The 18,840-nt window shown below is 35.4% G+C and overlaps 1 protein-coding gene and 1 long non-coding RNA gene across 3 annotated transcripts; one reads left to right on the top strand and one right to left on the bottom strand.

Moving 5' to 3' along the window:
• Positions 1–4,751: 4,751 nt before the first annotated feature.
• LOC132633358 (uncharacterized) lies at positions 4,752–7,831 on the top strand. Of its 2 annotated transcripts, XM_060349714.1 has the most exons (4): positions 4,752–5,666; positions 5,957–6,060; positions 6,816–7,045; positions 7,135–7,831. In XM_060349714.1, the coding sequence occupies exons 2-4, from the start codon at positions 5,994–5,996 to the stop codon at positions 7,603–7,605; spliced, it is 768 nt and encodes a 255-aa protein (XP_060205697.1). In that variant the 5' UTR covers positions 4,752–5,666; positions 5,957–5,993; the 3' UTR covers positions 7,606–7,831. The 2 variants fall into 2 exon arrangements, with proteins under 2 accessions (XP_060205697.1, XP_060205698.1); XM_060349715.1 differs by lacking the exon at positions 5,957–6,060.
• A 492-nt stretch (positions 7,832–8,323) lies between these two features.
• LOC132633360 (uncharacterized) lies at positions 8,324–10,276 on the bottom strand. Its single transcript, XR_009579643.1, has 3 exons — positions 9,866–10,276; positions 8,957–9,090; positions 8,324–8,801 (listed from the first exon to the last, which is right to left on the bottom strand). It is a non-coding gene; the product is annotated as an uncharacterized LOC132633360 (long non-coding RNA).
• Positions 10,277–18,840: the final 8,564 nt, after the last annotated feature.

Consider the following 18,840-nt stretch of genomic DNA (forward strand, 5'->3'; position numbering starts at 1 on the left):
TTTTTAATAAAGCAAATTTAAATTTGCCAACATCACTGAACTGTCTGCGGACGAATAATTTGCCTTGTGTGAAGGAACTTATAGTTGAAGATGTACTACTATATTTCAAGTCAAGAACAGAGATGCTTTCCTTTATTAAAGGGAATAAACTACAGGCAGACAAATATCTATATCTATCTAATTATATAAAGCCGGGACATAGGTCAGGTGACGTGACACTCTCCTAAGCGAGGATTGCTATTTATCTAATTTTTTAGAGTTTTGCATTAGTTCCTTCAATTTCCAATTTTTCCAAATGTAAAGTGCCTTTTCGGTTGCACAGTTCTCTTAAACAGTTACACCCCTCATTAACAGCTGCCTCTGTAAAAGACTATCTCTTAATTACCCCTCCATCTTTCTCTTCTTTTCATTAATCATCTCCATCACGTCTATTCCTCCTATTTCCCTAGTTTAAAACAATTTTTATAGCCTTTTATCAACCTCATTTGTTTGTCCGCTTCAGTCCATGCATATGATAGAGTAAGTACTTTCTTTTGTCCATCTAGCGATTTGAGGCGACATTCTGTATTTTCTGTAGAATTTTTTCGTGTTTCCCCGTTCTTATGTTGTTTGTTGTTTTTATTTTATTTTGGGTCCATTAGTTGTGATTTGATGCTATTACGAGTTCAAATTTGCTCTGTCTGATTGTGTTGGTGCTTTTGTCTTTCCTACTCCGACAAATATAAAAAAGTTTACAAAACAGAGGAGTTTAATACTAGATTGTAAGTTAAGATCCTGGTATAGTCTACACGGTGAAGTAAGTTGACTTGACTCTTATATATTCTCTGTGGCTATCTCCATTTATATTTTGATTGCTAACATGGTTTATTGTTATTTCTTTCGATGAGTGCTTCTATATTGTTCTTGGCTATTGTTTACTCATCCTTCAACTGAGACTGCATGCAAGCTTCGACATTCTATAGTTGAATACATCAATTACCCGAGACAAGATTATAGCATTTTCTTGCTTTTTTCCCTTCAGAGGAATATTTTTTTGTTTCTCCTGTAGTAATGTTAATGATATAATGGATGAATCTACATAATAATTTAAAGTTAGTCTATACGGAAATGATGTGGAGCTTCTTTGTGATAAAGAGAGTCATTTATCTTTTTCTTCATTTTTGTTTTTGAGTTTTATTAAATATTTGTTTTCTTCCAAAAGGAGAAATTAATGTAATCGTTGTAACTCTTCTTTTTATGTGAATCCATGTAGCTCTGCACATTCATTTTATGTAAATCAGTGTAACTCTTTTTGTTTTACTTTCTAATATTATAAAAAAAATGAATGAAACGAATAGCCCTGCAAATTATATTAGGCCACGGTAATGGTGATCCAACATCTGCGATATCATGGTTCGACCCTGCACCTTCCACACCAAAGGTGGTTTTTCTATTTCTGTTTTTTTGTTTCCACATAATCTCTGGAATATCTTTGAAATTTCTTGTTTAAGTATTGTTAGATGCTACCTACCGATTAAGATGCAATTTTATTTGCATTCTGTTCACTCTTTCTGTTTCAATTTGTTTGTCTTACTTTTCCTTTTAGTCCATTTGAAAATGGTTTCAATTTGTTTATCTTAAATGACATTTTCGTTCATTCTACATATCTTTAATTTAAGACCACATGATTCAAAAGCTTCTTTACTATTTTAAACTTCGTGTCAAGTCAAAACTAAACAAACAAATTGAAACTTGGGAGTAATAAACAATTGTTTAAAGGAAGGTATATGGACATATTTTGTAGTATTATAACACACCTTATGTTATCGTCTAAATAATCTAATGGCAGACAAATGTATAGGAGATTGCTGGACATGCTATTTGTTTAGTTCTCAAATGCCATTTGTAACTCTTCAATTTATGTTAATCGTGTAAATCTTCACCGTACCTTCATTTTATGTGAACCGGTGTAACTCTTCGTTTCATTCTCTCATATTATAAATTAATGAAACGAATAACCATACAAACGATTCTAGGCCGTGGTGATCGTGAAGTGGGGTTAATTAGTCACTATACCTGCACACTTTTCATCTTCCCACCTTATTTTTCACTAAATTTTCTTGATAATTGCTTTGTAATTTTTTGTTGATATCTACCTATGGACAATGCAAAGATTCTGATAGTTTGCTTAATTATTTTTAACTGTTGTTCCATCCGAAACCTCATTTGGGATCTCAAAACAACACGATGTTCCTCTCTTTTGGCCTTTTCTTATCCTTTCTTCTTTCACCTTAATTCACTCCAATTTTCTCCTTTTTTGGGTCTTTTTTTCCCCTCATTTATTTGCCATGTTAATTAAGAAAACTCAAAAGTCACTCTTAATTATGTTAAAAAACTGAAAAATTATTTCTATTAAATAACACTAAATTCTAAAAATACTCATATTTCAAAAGTAATAACTATACAATTACACCAATTGGAATTCTATAAATTTTACAAACAATTTCTGACCCTTCACATCCTTTATTGCACATCAACACACCTCAAACATAAACAAACATGTTCAAATGCATAAGATCTTGTCCTAATATGTAGTTTGAAATGCACTATTTAAGTGTTTATTGGGTCTGATCAGTCTGACCCACATTTTCTTTTCTCATCTGCTTCGAGCTTTTCTATCTTCTCTTTGAATTCTTGGAGGTAATGTTTATTTCGAGGAATAATATGATGGAGTAATGTTTGTTAGAATCACACACTCCCAAATATATTTGTTTTTGAGAGACTAAATTTATAGGAGAGTTATCAAAGTGTCAAATTGGTAGGATTCGTTATTTGCAAAAAGAAAAATATTTAAAATTTCACATCAAATCAGAAGAAAAAGGAACAAGAGATTTGTTTTATGCATATGATTTGAAAGGAAAGAACTTTGGAAACAAAGTGACGTTTTGAAAATAAGATTTACTGACAGGCGGAAAAATTGGTGCTATCATTAACTGTTTTTGCAAAATTGACAACATAACGAGGTCGAAGTTAATCTCAATGAAATATGCTTACTTTTGATTTAGTTAATTTATTATTATTAATTTTTGTATGTATATAGATGAAAAGATTATTTCTATACATATTGACTGAATTTATAGGACTAATTAGAAATTTCACAAAATATTATAACCGCGCGATCAATGTCACTAGTTATATAATTAATTAGAGAACCCGTGGTTTAAATACTGTATAGTTTAATAATCATGTGCACAAAAAGCAATAGGCTAGCTCCTTGACCCCTCATCTAACTACATGAAATACTGAACAATTGAAACTCAAACGGATACACATTAATACATAGTTTATATATTATTTAATAGCATTAGATGGATTGTTTCCCCTGTTCTATCCTTCAATACTTGGATAAGCTAATCATCAACTACCCTTTATAAGAACTAACATGTAGCTTTAAATCTTTTCAGATCAATTAAATCTCCTTTTGTGTTAAATACAAATGAATTTGCAAACACATTCAGAGTTACCTTACATAATATATTTAGGGAAAAAAGTCAAAAATGTTCTTTTACTTTGGAAAAAGGGCTAAAAATATCCTCCGATTTAATTTTGGGTAAAAAATACTCCTCCCGTCATTAAAGTTTTCAAAATATACCCCTGTCTTAACGAAAATCCGCAACACAATTCGATTTTATTTTTGAACCCGCTCCATTTAAAACCGACCCAACTACATAAAAAACTCATATGCTACCAACTTGTTCTCGAGTCCTACATCTGGAGCCACTAGACACAGGAGTGGGCAACCCATATGCGTTTTCTATTTAGTTGGGCCAGTTTTACATGGAGCGGGTTTAAAAATAAAATCAAGTTATGTTGCGGATTTCTGTTAAGACAGGAGTATATTTGAAAATTTTAATGAAGGGGGGGGGGGGGTATTTTTGACCCAAAATTAGTTCAGAGGATATTTTAGCCCTTTTCCCAAATTAGAGGGGCATTTTTTACCCTTTTCCCATATATTTAATCTGGGTTATAGAAATAAGGCCAAACACATATGCAGAGGCGGATCCATGATTTAAATTTTATGGGTTCAATCTTAAGGTTTTTACCATTGAACCCATTATATTCTTAAAGTTAGGGGTTCATATCTACTATTTATTGCAATTTTAATAAATTTTTACACATAAATTTAGACTCCGCGTTGAAAGTTTGGGGTTCAACCCCTACATTGTAGGCTAGATACGCCTCTGCACATATGTGTCCCCTTAAACTTGTCAACATTTTCCATATAACCTCAACTACAAGTGTTACCTATTGGACACTTGGCCCCCGTTTGGCCATAAGTATTATTCACTTTATTCGGGAATTTTTTTTTCACTTTTTTTCGGAATGAGCATTTGGTCATGAGAATTCCGAATACAACTTGAAGTTGTATTCCGGAATACCAAAAACTTAAAAAACTTGTTTCACGAAAAACTAGAATTTCAAAAACTATGGTCAAACACAACTTCAACTTCAACTCCAACTCCAACTCCAAAATTTTAAAAAAAAATGATTTTTTTTGGTATCTATGAACAAACGGGGCCTTAATATATACTCAAAAGTGTATCTATTAAACACTTCTCGCATAATCCCTCAAAAAAAAAAAAGTGCGTGACTTTCACACATATGACATGGCAAATAGAGCGAATCATGATGTGACATGTGGCAAACAAAGAAAAATATTTTCTACAATATTTTTTCAGAAACCACTCCAGGCCCACGCCCACGCCACTCCCCCACCCCCTACCGCTTCGTCTTCTCACTGCAACCCAAATCCCCACCATTAACCTACTAGAGTATAATTTTTCTCAATGTTCTTTTTATTTTTATTTCAGAATCTCTCCACATCCTCCACAAAATAGTAGTCACTAACTTGAACAAGCTTGAATACCTCAATCTTTCATCTAAATCATTGTTTTCTAGGTTAATTTCTAATGAAATTGATTTGATTATTGGTCTTACAATTCTTTTACGTTTCAATAATTCATTTGAATACCTCCCTTTCTTTATGTTTAATTTTTTCAGAATATCCCGTTACACCCTTCTGCTTCGTCTTCTTCTTGCCCCCCTTCAAGCTGCCAATTTTTCCCTAAGTCCCCATCATTATCCCCAGCATGTCTTTTATCCCTCTTTCTCTCTTTTTTATCATTAATTTAACGGAAAAGAGTCAAAATTATTCCTGAACTTTGAAAAATAGTTCATCCATGACCTTCGTTATACTTTAGGGCCAATTATACCCTTACCGTTATACTTTGGGCCAAATATACCCTTGAGTATAACGACGTGCCACGTGTCAAAATCTCAGTGGCCAACTTATTTTCCCTCTTTTATTTTTCATCCGGATGCCTATTCCTTCAGATCCGACCCAATTAATTTATTACCCGACCCGTAAAATAACATATCATTGCCATAGCCAAACCTAACCTGTATATCTATAACGCCTCTCTCTCTCTCTCTAAAAAAAATACAGATCTCTTCAACCTCCATAGCAGATCTAAAAAAAAACGCAGATCTCTTCAAACTAAGCTTGGAATTCTTCATCCAAGAATAATTTATACTCTTCCACTCAGGATGGATATCCACTATGGCATGCTATGTCGTCTCTTTCAAGACAAAGTTTGGTGCAGATCCTATCATACTTAGGCCCACAGGTAATTGAAGTTCCCACTTTCTTTTTATCTCTAGTGGGACACTACTACAATTTCTCATGATAGAAAAGACATTGCTAATTTTAAAGAAGTGTCCTTTAATAGAAAATTGGATGGGAGCAGTGGAATTGAATAATGTAGAGAGAATTTTGGGATGTCATTTCTTGTTATTTACTGGTGCAGATTTTTTTTTACTGGAGGGATTTTTTTTTTTTTTGAAATTTGGGGTTTTGCCCAGCGTTAATGTATGTTGAATTTTGTATATTTAACTTTTACTTACTAATTAATTGCAGCTTATTAAGATGATAAAAGTCAACTTATTCTTCCATCATGGTGGTGATTGGATTCGAGAACCACATGTATTGTATGAAAAGAAATGGGTTCACTATTGGAGAGAGTATGATCCTGATCTCTTATCTTATATTGACATTGTAAATGAGTACACTTTCCAGTTAGGATTTGTAGGTGTCCAACAATTAATTGTTGCTGGACCATCTGGAAAGTACTTTGAATTAGAAAGTGATGAAGGTATTAGGAAATTATTATCATTTGTCTCCGAAGAATACCATGTCATTCATTTCTTTGCTACTGATGAATGTGAAATAGTTGTGCATGTTCCAAATATTCTACAAAGTGATGAATCATTTTTCTTAGTACCTAATTTTGTTAATGAAGTTGGGACAGATGCGCATGTTCCAAATGTTCTACAAAATGATGAATCACTTTTCTTAGTACCTCATTTTGTTACTGAAGTTGGGACAGATTGTAGTGAGACTGAGGATGATAATGGTATGACATTTGATTGTATAGAATATGATAGTGAGGAATTAGAGAGACTTGCTACCCACAAGAGAAGGGCTATCACTGAAAACTTGAATGATTTTAGGGAGTTAGTTAAGGGTATGACCTTCAAGGACATACCAGAAGCAAGGAATTTCTGTAGACTTTATGCACTGGCAAACAAGAAATAGTTAGTTGTTGAAAAAAGTGATACGCATAGGGTGAGATATTCATGTGATGTTGTAGGATGCCCATTTATATGCCATATATCTAATGATGACACTACTGTTGGGGTGACTGTTAAGACTTTAAATCCTCATAGTGATTGTCGTGTAGTGTATGATAACCCACTGATCAACTCTAGTATCATAGCTCAATATTTCAAGGGAAAGTTACAAGATGACCCAAAATACAAGGTAAAAGATATGAGGGATGACCCACCAGCTTTGGTCAAACTTGCCGGCAGACCCAGGATTAAGAGAGATAGAGGGAAAGATGAGGCCCTTAAGAGGCAAGGTGAATGGAAGCTTTCAAGGAAAGGTAGCGTGATGACTTGCAGCAACTGTGGAGAGCCAAATCATAATGTTAGGAGTTGTGGCAAGGTAAATTAACACATCTATTAATTGTTGTGTATCTAATATTAGTATAATTAACTGTTTTGTACTGTTTTTTTTTTTTTGCCTTTTTGTAGCCAAAGAAAGGCAAGCAACCAGCTAAGAAAAGGCAGCCTGCTAGGGGCAAAAAGAGGCAGACTCGGGGCTTAGTTGATGAAGATGAAAATTCCCAAGTTGAAGAAGAAATCAACTTAACAGCCCCCCAACCAACCCAAGACAGTCAGTCCATGCCTAGTAGCAGCACCCTATTTCCTAACTTTGAATATCCTTCAGTTGAGGAAGATGATGAAGACCCTTTTCTAAGGCCCATAGTGATTTCTGAATTTTCCACAAGGCTTCAAATGAGGCAGAAAGCACAAGAACCAACAGGTAGAAGGGCAATAAGCTTTAGAGGTGACCACAATGGTGTTAGCGAGGCAGCCAATCTTCCAGTCTCATTAACAAGCTTAACTTGGCAAGGGAATGATGCAGTTACTACCAGCCAGTTGGAGGCTAAAGCTCAAGAGAGGATTGGGAAGTTGAATCCAAGAAGGGGACCTAACAATTGATTTAGCTTTATGAAATGTTATTGTTTTTTGTGAATTATTGGTGATGTATTTACTGCTTAAGACAATACTCTTAATTTGCTAATTATGTAATGGTCAAACTAAATGGATGCCACATTATGACTTGGGATGTATTAGTTTTTAGGGTTATAGTGTGGCATCCATACAACTATTGACTTATTTTGTGTTGTGGTTGACAGTTTCTTTAGCATATTTATGGTGTTTGAAATGTCCAGTTGTTTTGTCGGATTGAATTAGTTTGGCTGAAATGTGTATGAAGTGTAGTGAATTGAGATGTGCAGAAAGTGTGCAAAACTGTGTTGAAATGTGCAAAACTGTGATGGTTATGTACAGAAAGTGTGTAGAAAGTGTGATGGTAGTATCATTACTTCTGAAAAGATCAAATGCTTTTTTAGACTGCTGCAGGCAATGATGAATTTCAAACCAATCATTTTAGCATGGACTTTACTATACCAATACCACTCACTCTTTATCAAGTCCAGCAATCAGCAAATATGTTCTAAGTAGCTGCAAACATTTTAGAATCTAATATAAATGAAAAATGGACTAACTACACTTTAGTTTTGTATTAGAATCACTACACATTAGCAAAACCACCAACAACTCTCAGGTTGTTTATGCCCTTCCTATGATTCACGTGCCAATGAATCCCTATACCTTTGTTACACAGAAAGATTAATAGCCCCATGAGTCCAACAGAGAGAAAAAATGGATTTCTTATTAGCAACACTAAATTAGCAAGTTTACACATACAATAACAACAACAAACTAGCTTACATACCAAGACTTCAACTCCTAAACAAACACTTCTACTCCTACACATCGTCATCTACCAAAACAAGCCTTTCACTTCTATTACTAGACCAAGCATAATTCATCCCAAATTAGCAACAAAAAAATTCAACTAATACGGACAATGAAATCATAAAAAACATCTTCAACTTCAACATCTTCTCTTCCAATTCCCTTGATTTGTTCACTTGAGAGTTATTTATAGCCTCCAAGTTATGCACCTTTTTCTTCAAGTTGTCTCTTTCGAGCTTAACCGCATTCAACGACTCTCTTAAATTGTCCATCTTCACCGTAGCCACTTCCAATTTACCCTTCAAATCACTTATTTCCAATATAGCATTGTCTAGAAAATTATCTTGCCACTCTCAAAAATCACAGTTTTCAGCCTGTCCAAACCAATAAAATACGAAAAAATGATCAACACTTTAATGAAACAACAAAAATAAGACTGGATAAATAATTCAATAATAAAAATAAGACTCTGAATAAATGGCAATTCATAAAAATAAAGGTTGATTATCATATCATCCTAAAAAATTACATCGCCATGTTTCTTCCACATTTTGAATGTTTATTTCCCATGCTTCCTTCTCTTTTTGGTGGGCAGAAAAAGCAGAATTCAGCTTCATTTCCATGCTTCTGATCTGTTGCTCCGTAGCACGCAGAGCTTCATCTCTGGAAAGGATTTGATGGATAAGTGTGTTAATTCATTCTCTTTCAGCAAATAAAAGGCTAAATCAAATTTCTAATAAGCTCACTGTACTACTACAATTTATATTCAAAACTATTTTGCCTGAGCGAGTGAATGAACTTAAGAGAGTGTCCATGTGTGTGAGCTTAATATATTCCAAACCAAAGTAGATAGCAAACTGCAACCAGATTTATTAAGATGCATATTGTGAATGTGTGAAAAACACACCAATAATAAACTGTGTAACCCATCAAAGATTCTATTGCACTTTCCGTATAACCCAACAAAAGGGAAACACATGGAAATCCTAATTGGAAAGTGTACTCATTTACAATGTCAATATAAGATAAGAGATCAGAATCATACTCTCTCCAATAGTGAACCCATTTCTTTTCATACAATACATGTGGTTCTCGAATCCAATCACCACCATGATGGAAGCATAAGTTAACTTTTAGGAATCATAATAAGCTGCAATTAATTAGTAAGTAAAAGTTAAATATACAAAATTCAACATACATTAACGCTGGGCAAAACCCCAAATTTCAAAAAAAAAAAATCCCCCCAGTAAAAAAAAATCTGCATCAGTAAATAACAAGAAATGACATCCCAAAATCCTCTCTACATTATTCAATTCCACTGCTCCCATCCAATTTTCTATTAAAGGACACTTCTTTAAAATTAGCAATGTCTTTTCCATCATGAGAAATTGTAGTAGTGTCCCACTAGAGATAAAAATAAAGTGGGAACTTCAATTACATGTGGGCCTAAGTATGGTAGGATCTGCACCAAACTTTGTCTTGAAAGAGACGACATAGCATGCCATAGTGGATATCCATCCTCAGTGGAAGAGTATAAATTATTCTTGGATGAAGAATTCCAAGCTTAGTTTGAAGAGATCTGCGTTTTTTTTTTTAGATCTGCTATGGAGGTTGAAGAGATCTGTATTTTTTTTTAGAGAGAGAGAGAGAGGCGTTATAGATATACAGGTTAGGTTTGGCTATGGGTATGATATGTTATTTTACGGGTCGGGTAATAAATTAATTGGGTCGGATCTGAAGGAGTAGGCATTCGGATGAAAAATAAAAGAGGGAAATAAGTTGGCCACTGAGATTTTGACACGTGGCACGCCGTTATACTCAAGGGTATATTTGGCCCAAAGTATAACGGTAAGGGTATAATTGGCCCTAAAGTATAACGAAGGGCATGGATGAACTATTTTTTAAAGTTCAGGGGTAATTTTGACCCTTTTCCGTTAATTTAATATAGTCAAAACTTGGAATTACCAAGAAATCAAATAGGTACAACTCTTTGTTTATCTTAAGCAACTTTGCTCATGGCTTCTGCTCAATCACGTGCTTGTCTTTTTTCCCCCCTTGAATTCGCCCATCAGTGTTGATTTTTCCCTAATCATACCACTTATGATTTATTTTTTTCCTTTCTTTATTCTGGGGATAGTGGGAAAGTGAAGGACAGGGGAATGGGAGGTGGTTGTGACAGTGTTGGGAAATTACGTAGCATTACGCAGTAATGTAATTATAACTACCTGTTTATTTATCATAATTTAATTATAGTGTAATTACAAACGTATTATTTGGTTGCATAAATATAATTACACAGTTAATTTAATTTTAAAATAAAATTAATATTTAAAAAATATTTACCTTTATAAATAATATTAATTTAGTTATTTAATAACACATTGTTTCTTGATAATATATTAATTAATAATCATATATTTGAAACTGATATTGTAAAAAATAATTGATATATACATTTTTTGAATTAATAATATTTAATTTAATCATATATTTGAAACTGATATTGTAAAAAATAATTGTTATATATATTTTTTGAATTAATAATATTTAATTTTAATTAATTATAAAACTTAAAAGAAGACTTTTCCCGTGAGAAAGTCATGGATTGGATGTTTGGCAAAAAATATATATATTTATAAATATAATGCTATAACATTATTCAAATGTTTGACACAAAAAATTCATCAAATGTAAGTGAAAAATAAACAATATGCAATGTGAAAACAAATAACTTAAAATTGAAAATATAACCTAAATTCAAAAGAAAAAGAAAAAGTTTAACATAATATTCTTATGTCAAATTTTAACATTACATAAGTAAGTTCCAACGTAACTTAAGTAAATAATTCAAAAAAAGAAAAGAAAAATATAACTCTATAACCTTATTCATAACGAATTTCTACTTTAATAACGTCACTCTTTATATTTCAAGTTTGTTTATGACTCATTCTTTTCAATATTAAGAGATTAGTTTCAAAAATTAGAATAATAAAACGGTTATGCTAAATGAATAAAATTAAAAAAAAAAATACGAGCAATTACCTGGAACCACAAGAAATAAAGATTGGAAATGAGAAGAAAGGAAATAAAAATAAATAATATAAAAAGAAAAATACATTTTAAAAAATAAAAATAATTAAAATGTATAAATAAAAACGAAATTAAAATAATAGAAATCAAAAAATAAAAATAAAAAGAAATAAAAATAATAGAAATAAAAAATAAATTAAAAATAAAAAGAAATTAAAATAAACAAAAAAGAAACAAACTAAAAGTTAATCTTGTAATTACAGGGTGCAATTACATCCAATTCTCAACCCCCTTGAGAATTGGAGAGTGTAATTACACCCTCTCAATTACACTCAATTCTCACCTAACTGTGTAATTACTTGATCAAACAAACAGGTCAAACTGTGTAATTACACCTAGTTTCAATTATCTGGGTGGCTTTCCAGACAGGCCCTAAGGAAAGAAAGAGAAAAATGTTTAGAAAAAGATAGCTCTCACGCGCTTTAAAAGAGTGTTCTACATTTAGTGTGTCATGCCAGCAATGTCTGTCTAGTAGACACACTTTGAGGATACATTAAGTATCCAATAGGTAACACTTATAGTTGAGGTGCCTGTATGGAAAATCTTGACAAGTTTAAGGGGCTCTATATTTATTTGGCCTAGAAATAATAAGTGTAGTTGTTTTAGAACCTTTGATAACATAAATAATGGACATTTGAAAGATGTTTTGGCAACTATAGGTATGACATTGAAAATGCAGATCCTTTACTGGTTACACAAATATAGGGGGTTTATGTTATAAATCACCTATAGAAAGAAACGAAATAGAAAATCATTTTTAAAAAAATTCTTCGACTGTTTCAGGCATATCTTCAAACATCTTGGCTGAATCAAATTTATTCCCTTTTCATTGCAATTATTTTTGGATGGCAATTCAGTGTGCTTATCGCTGCTGAAGTTTGTGAACCTGAGTAGAAAACTTTCGTAGAAGGTTTGAATAAATAACCACGTGCAGATACATAATCCACCAAAAAAACAAATGGATAAAAAAGGAACACCAGTTACCCGTATGGTTAATGAGAAATCCAAAACCTTAGACATTGAATATTAAAGAGACATAAATCAAAAAGGCAAAAAGAATATATGCAAGTGAAGATGCTAATCAATACGCTACAAAAGATAGAATCAAAGATTCTAGATGGTCACCAAGAATTAATTTAGCATAACTCAGACATATTCTCCTTTCTCCGCCTTCAGGGATAATTAAACAACACAAACGAATAAAATTAAACAACACAAACGAATAAAATTAAACACCAAAGGAAAACGATCTATCTAGTCAACCAGAACACCACATAAATGAATAGACAAAGAAAACTATCAAAGACAAACAATTCAACCAGAACACCACAAATTCAATAAACAAGACCATTGAAAAGGAAAACGATCTATCTAATTTTTACTTTCTCGTCGTCCGTTCCAATTTAATAAAAAAAAATTGTGAGCCCCATATATATTAAACAATAACTAATATTAAAAAAAAAATTGTGGGCCCCATAATTCTAATATATATATATATATATATCCGTTCCAATTTAATAAAAAAAAATTATGAGCCCCATATATATTAAATAATAATTAATATTAAAAAAAATAGTGCAAATTAATATGTAAAAAAAAAAGTGCACCTCATATTAAAAAATCAAACAATATTCATGTAATTTCCAAAGTATCTCATTAAGTCAATAATGATGGATTCATTACCACGTGCGCATTCGTAGCTGTATACGGTAAAAACCGGATGCGAGGCAAACCGGTGGAGCGAGGGGGCCGACTGATCTGCCTTCTTCGTCATTGGAACGACCAAGCCCGGTGACCCGAGCATTCGTGGCCGTTGGTCCGTATAGCCGTTGGTCCATACGGCTGTTGGTCCGAGTAGTCGTTGGTCCGTGTGGCCGTTGGTCCGTGTGGCCGTTGCACGCGGGTCACGCGCCAGTAACGTCCTGTCCTGGTCAACTACCCACCATGCGTGTGTCAGACGGCGCCGTTAGTCTAATCCCACCAAATCCGTGCAGAGCTGTCCTTGTTGCTATTATTTTATTAGTTCACATCATATGAGACCCATGGAGGTCACACTATAAATAGGGCACATCCCCCTCCTTTGTAAGGGTTGGCTTCTTCATCCTCCAAGAACACTTGTAATAGAAAAATATATATGCAATCTCTCTCTCAATATCTGATCCAGCCAAGGCCGTTTGCTTCCATTTACGTTGTGTTTCTTCCATTAAGTATTCAACATGGCTTCTAAACGTTCATGTCTGTAGCAAATTAAGCAAATCACCGTTACTAGCCGTTTTATCGCCAAATACTCACACGCTTGTTTTCCGCTATCAAATATACATCGAGATCCAAACACATATCTTATACCCGCGTACAAATTCAATTGGTTTCCCAATTTCAGGGTAAACAGTTTGGCGCCCACCGTGGGGCTAGGATAATAGTGGTCTTTGATCTTGATCTCTATCTTACCCATCAAAATCGGAAACATCTGCTGTCCGTCTCGGAAGAAACGGACCAAATGGCTAACAGTGGGCAATCTGGTCACGTCAACAACAACGAGATCGTGGTCGAAAATGAAGGCAGCGGGCCACGAGGATTGTCAAACCCCACTGACCCTTTAAATACTAACAATTCAATTACTTTGTCCGGGACACAAGTCCGGAAAAAACCGAATACCCCGAATGATAATATTGACTTGCGTTTAATTTTTGAAATGTTGCAGGAACAGAGAGCGGCGATTGCCGAACAGGGAATCGCAATAGCCCAGCTGCAAAACAGAAGAGGTAAAACGACCCCGGAAAAGGCGAAGAGTGTTGCTGAACCCAGAAGAGATGAGGCACGGATGGTTGAAAGCAATGGCTCCAGAGCTGGTCCATCCACCGAGGTTCTGAGAATGCTCGAAACGTTGGCGAAGCGGGTGGACTCGACCGAAAAAAGGGTGGAGACATACAACTCTCGGGTGGATCAAATCCCGGGGGCTCCGCCTATTTTGAAAGGGCCCGATTCGAAGAGGTACATCCAAAGGCCTTTTCCTCCGAGTGCCGCTCCGAAATTGATCCCGAAGAGGTTCAAAATGCCGGATATCCAAAAATATGACGGCACAACGGAACCTCACGAACACGTGACCTCATACGCCTGTGCTATAAAAGGCAATGATATGGAAGATGATGAAATCGAATCCGGGTTGCTGAAAAAGTTCGGGGAAACTCTGTCAAAAGGAGCATTGACTTGGTACGATCATCTGCCCAAGCATTCAATCACTTCTTTCGAAATGCTCGACGATGCCTTCATAAAAGCACACGCCGGAGCCAAAAAGGTGCAGGCTCGAAAGGCGAATATTTTCCGTATAGCCCAAAGAGACAAGGAGCTATTGCGTGAATTTGTCAACCGGTTCCAAAGGGAACGAATGGAGCTCCCCCGGGTTCCGGAGGAATGGGCCGCACAAGCTTTCACAAAGGGGCTCAATGTTCAGAGCTCGACGGCTTCGTTCAAATTAAAGGAAAGCTTGCTGGAATACGAGGCTGTGACCTGGGCGGATGTCCATAACCGATACGAGTCAAAAATTCGGATAGAGGATGACCAACTCGATCTTCCCCCGGGGCCCGTAAAAATGGACAAAAGCTCGGAGAGATCACGAAAGAATTACGAACCGGAGGCCGGACCATCGAGGGAAAGACATCGGCCATACTCTCGAAAACCAAGCTTCAGGTCGGAAAAATCAAGGGATGGCCCGAGTCATTCTCCGGGTGGGGGTGATAAACGGGCCGAGTCCCCGGTTCAGGTATACCACCGAGGGGTCAAACGAGGAGGCCACGGCTGTGAAACTCGATCTCACAGATGAACTTCGCGAAAACGCGTTGGTCCGTATTGCAACCCAGAAGCACAGAATGAGAAGGTACTACAATCGGAGAACCAATTTTTGACATTTCTAAGTTGGGGACTTGGTGCTTCGGAAAGATACCTTGAGCACCAAGAATCCCAACGGAGGAAAACTGGGTCCGAACTGGAAAAGACCGTACAAGATAACCAAGGTAACGGGCAAAGGATCGTGTCAGCTGGAATCCGTGGACGGGCAGCGATTGTGCAACGACCGGAACGTGGCTCATTTGAAGGGATATTACTGCTAATGTATGGATACCTCATGTTTAACCTTTTTCTTTTTTGCAGGAAATCAAGTACCGGATAAAGTTAGGATCTAGGTCTGAAAACGCGTGTTGCACTCTTTTCCTTAGTACGGTTTTGTCCCAAAATGGGTTTTTCGACAAGGTTTTTAATGAGGCAACAAGTACAACGTGTTACTTAACAAAATAAGGACAAACGGCCGGGAACTCAGGTTCACGGCCTACGAGTGGGGGCTTGATAGCGCTCGCCTGATCTTGCAGCTCGGATAAGCACTAGGGGACTTATACCCACATCGAGGTTTACCCCGGTTAATGGAAAACGGAGGAGCTCAACAAATCAAGACCGGACCTTCTGCATTATGTTTCGGTGTAAGGACCAAACGATCATAATGAATCGTGTCCCATTCAACATTTGCTACGGCAAAACTAAGGCCCGGCCACCGGCCACAACCTCCGATGTAAGGACCAAATGATCATAATGAATCGTGTCCCATTCAACATTTGCTACGGCAAAACTAAGGCCCGGCCACCGGCCATAGCCTCCGATGTAAGGACCAAACGATCATAATGAATCGTGTCCCATTTTTCATTTACTACAACAAGGCAGAAGAAATTAAAATTCTCATATGTACAAACATTTTGCAAACGCAAAGTCATCAAAACCTGGTATAACAAAATCTTGGGTGTCTTTCTGTTAAAAGGACTTCGCCCCGATGGTAACTGCCGTATTCCGACACTACCCCACTCACATACTCTATATCGAGGATTGTGCCCGAAATTCGACAAAGGCGACAAGGTCACAATGACCCAAGCCAAAGCTCGGCAAATTCCCCCAAAATGGGGACTGCTACATCAAAAACTTTGCCAAGGTTGAAAAAATACCGACCCTGAAGAAAACTCCCTATCGTAATTCGGAGACATCTGAACTTATGAAGCATCGGATAAGTCCCACGGGCACGGTGAATTAGCGACTATGAGTCGACCTGTCCTAAAACGGACCAACGATCATGACCAAAATAATGGCAAACATTCAAAACGAAGAAATAAGAAGGTAACGATGAGCTGACAGGGTCACCGGTTTCGGAAGTTATCCACTCCTCGTTACTCCGATAGATCGGAGATCCGGGAAGTGTGGGGCTATCTGTATACGGTAAAAACCGGATGCGAGGCAAATCGGTGGAGCGAGGGGGCCGACTGATCTGCCTTCTTCGTCATTGGAACGACCAAGCCCGGTGACCCGAGCATTCGTGGCCGTTGGTCCGTATAGCCGTTGGTCCGTGTGGCCGTTGGTCTGTGTGGCCGTTGCACGCGGGTCACGCGCCAGTAACGTCCTGTCCTGGTCAACTACCCACTATGCGTGTGTCAGACGGCACTGTCAGTCTAATCCCGCCAAATCCGTGCAGAGCTGTCCTTGTTGCTATTATTTTATTAGTCTAATCCCGCCAAATTCGTGCAGAGCTGTCCTTGTTGCTATTATTTTATTAGTTCACATCATATGAGACTCATGGAGGTCACACTATAAATAGGGCACATCCCCCTCCTTTGTAAGGGTTGGCTTCTTCATCCTCCAAGAACACTTGTAATAGAAAAATATATATGCAATCTCTCTCTCAATATCTGATCCGGCCAAGGCTGTTTGTTTCCATTTACGTTGTATTTCTTCCATTAAGTATTCAACATGGATTCTAAACGTTCATGTCCGTAGAAAATTAAGCAAATCACCGTTACTAGCCGTTTTATCGCCAAATACTCACACGCTTGTTTTCCGCTATCAAATATACATCAAGATCCAAGCACATATCCTATACCCGCGTACAAATTCAATTGGTTTCCCAATTTTGGGGTAAACAGTAGCAAACACTAATATAATAAAGTTTTAAATACGGAGCACAAACTACAATGTTATATTAATATGTTATATTAATCGTGTTTTGAACATAGTATCTCATATTGACAAAATCAAGCAAGATATATATATATATATAAAAGTAAATCCCATATTAAAAAAACAAACAATGTCAAAAAAAAATTGCGGGCCCCATAATTCTAATATATATATGCATAAAAATAGTGCAAATTAATAATTTCCAAAAAAAAGTGCACCCCGTATTAAAAAATCAAACAATATTCATGTAATTTCTAAAGTATCTCATTAAGTCAATAATGATGGATTCATTGTCATGTGCGTATTCGTAGCAAACACTAATATAATAAAGTTTTAAATACGGAGCACAAACTACAATATTATATTAATCATGTTTTGAACATAGTATCTCATATTGACAAAATCATGTTTAGGTGTCACACCCCAATTTAACCGGAGTCAAAATTAGGAAGTATGACGTATTGGTGATTCCTATTTATTTGTTTTATTTTAAGGAGTCGCCACCTAATTAATTTAACGGTCAATTAGGACACCTAAATATTAACTAAGGGAAAGTTAAAACTAAACCTCAATTAATAGTCTGCTTAACCAGTGTGATTCTAGGTAAGGGCTCTATATTATCCTAAAGGGAAGGGGTTAGGCATCCTTTAGAATCCGTTAACTTACGGTTATCCGACCAAACTTAGGTTAATTAATTAGTGATTAAATACAATGCTTAAATTTTAGAAAATGACTTAAAAAAATATTGCTAAAGTTTTAAAAGAAAATAATGTTAGTTAAAATAAAATTTACAGAAAATACAATAATTTGTATAAAAGAGACTTTAAATGCCATTTTGAAAACACGACTTATGAATATTGTTAAGGTTTTAGACGAAAGTATAATAGTGTTGTTTAAAATAATACTTGTAGAAAACATAATAATTTGCATAAAAGAAGATTCTAAATATTAAATGAGACTTGAAAATATTGATAAAGCCTTAAATGAAAGATACTATTTAATAAGATTTATAGGAAATGTGATAATTTGCATGAAATAAAACTTACAAGCATTGTTAAGATAAACATGTCATTTAAAGAGACTTATAAATGTGGCTAAACTTTTAAATAAAATGCTATTTAACATAAGATTTGTATAAAATATGATAATTTGCCCATAAATAATAGCTATTGAGAAGAGATTTGACAATTTTAAACTTTGAATAAATTATACTATTTGATTATAGCGATGTAGAAAAATCTAAGCTTATAAATAGGATTCAAAAGGAAGTAAGTTTTCTTTATCATTTCTTATTAACTATGATAACTATGCTTAACTGAAAATATGCGTGATTGATTC

Source organism: Lycium barbarum, chromosome 3, assembly GCF_019175385.1.
Source record: "Lycium barbarum isolate Lr01 chromosome 3, ASM1917538v2, whole genome shotgun sequence".
Taxonomy (NCBI): domain Eukaryota; kingdom Viridiplantae; phylum Streptophyta; class Magnoliopsida; order Solanales; family Solanaceae; genus Lycium; species Lycium barbarum.

Bases quoted from the DNA above. Each gene is read 5' to 3' on its own strand.
- LOC132633358 (XM_060349714.1), top strand. From the start codon at position 5,994: ATGGTGGTGATTGGATTCGAGAACCACATGTATTGTATGAAAAGAAAT. The intron at 6,061-6,815 runs GTATGATCCTGA...CTAGTATCATAG, and splicing joins TGGGTTCACTATTGGAGAGA to CTCAATATTTCAAGGGAAAG. The intron at 7,046-7,134 runs GTAAATTAACAC...GCCTTTTTGTAG, and splicing joins ATGTTAGGAGTTGTGGCAAG to CCAAAGAAAGGCAAGCAACC.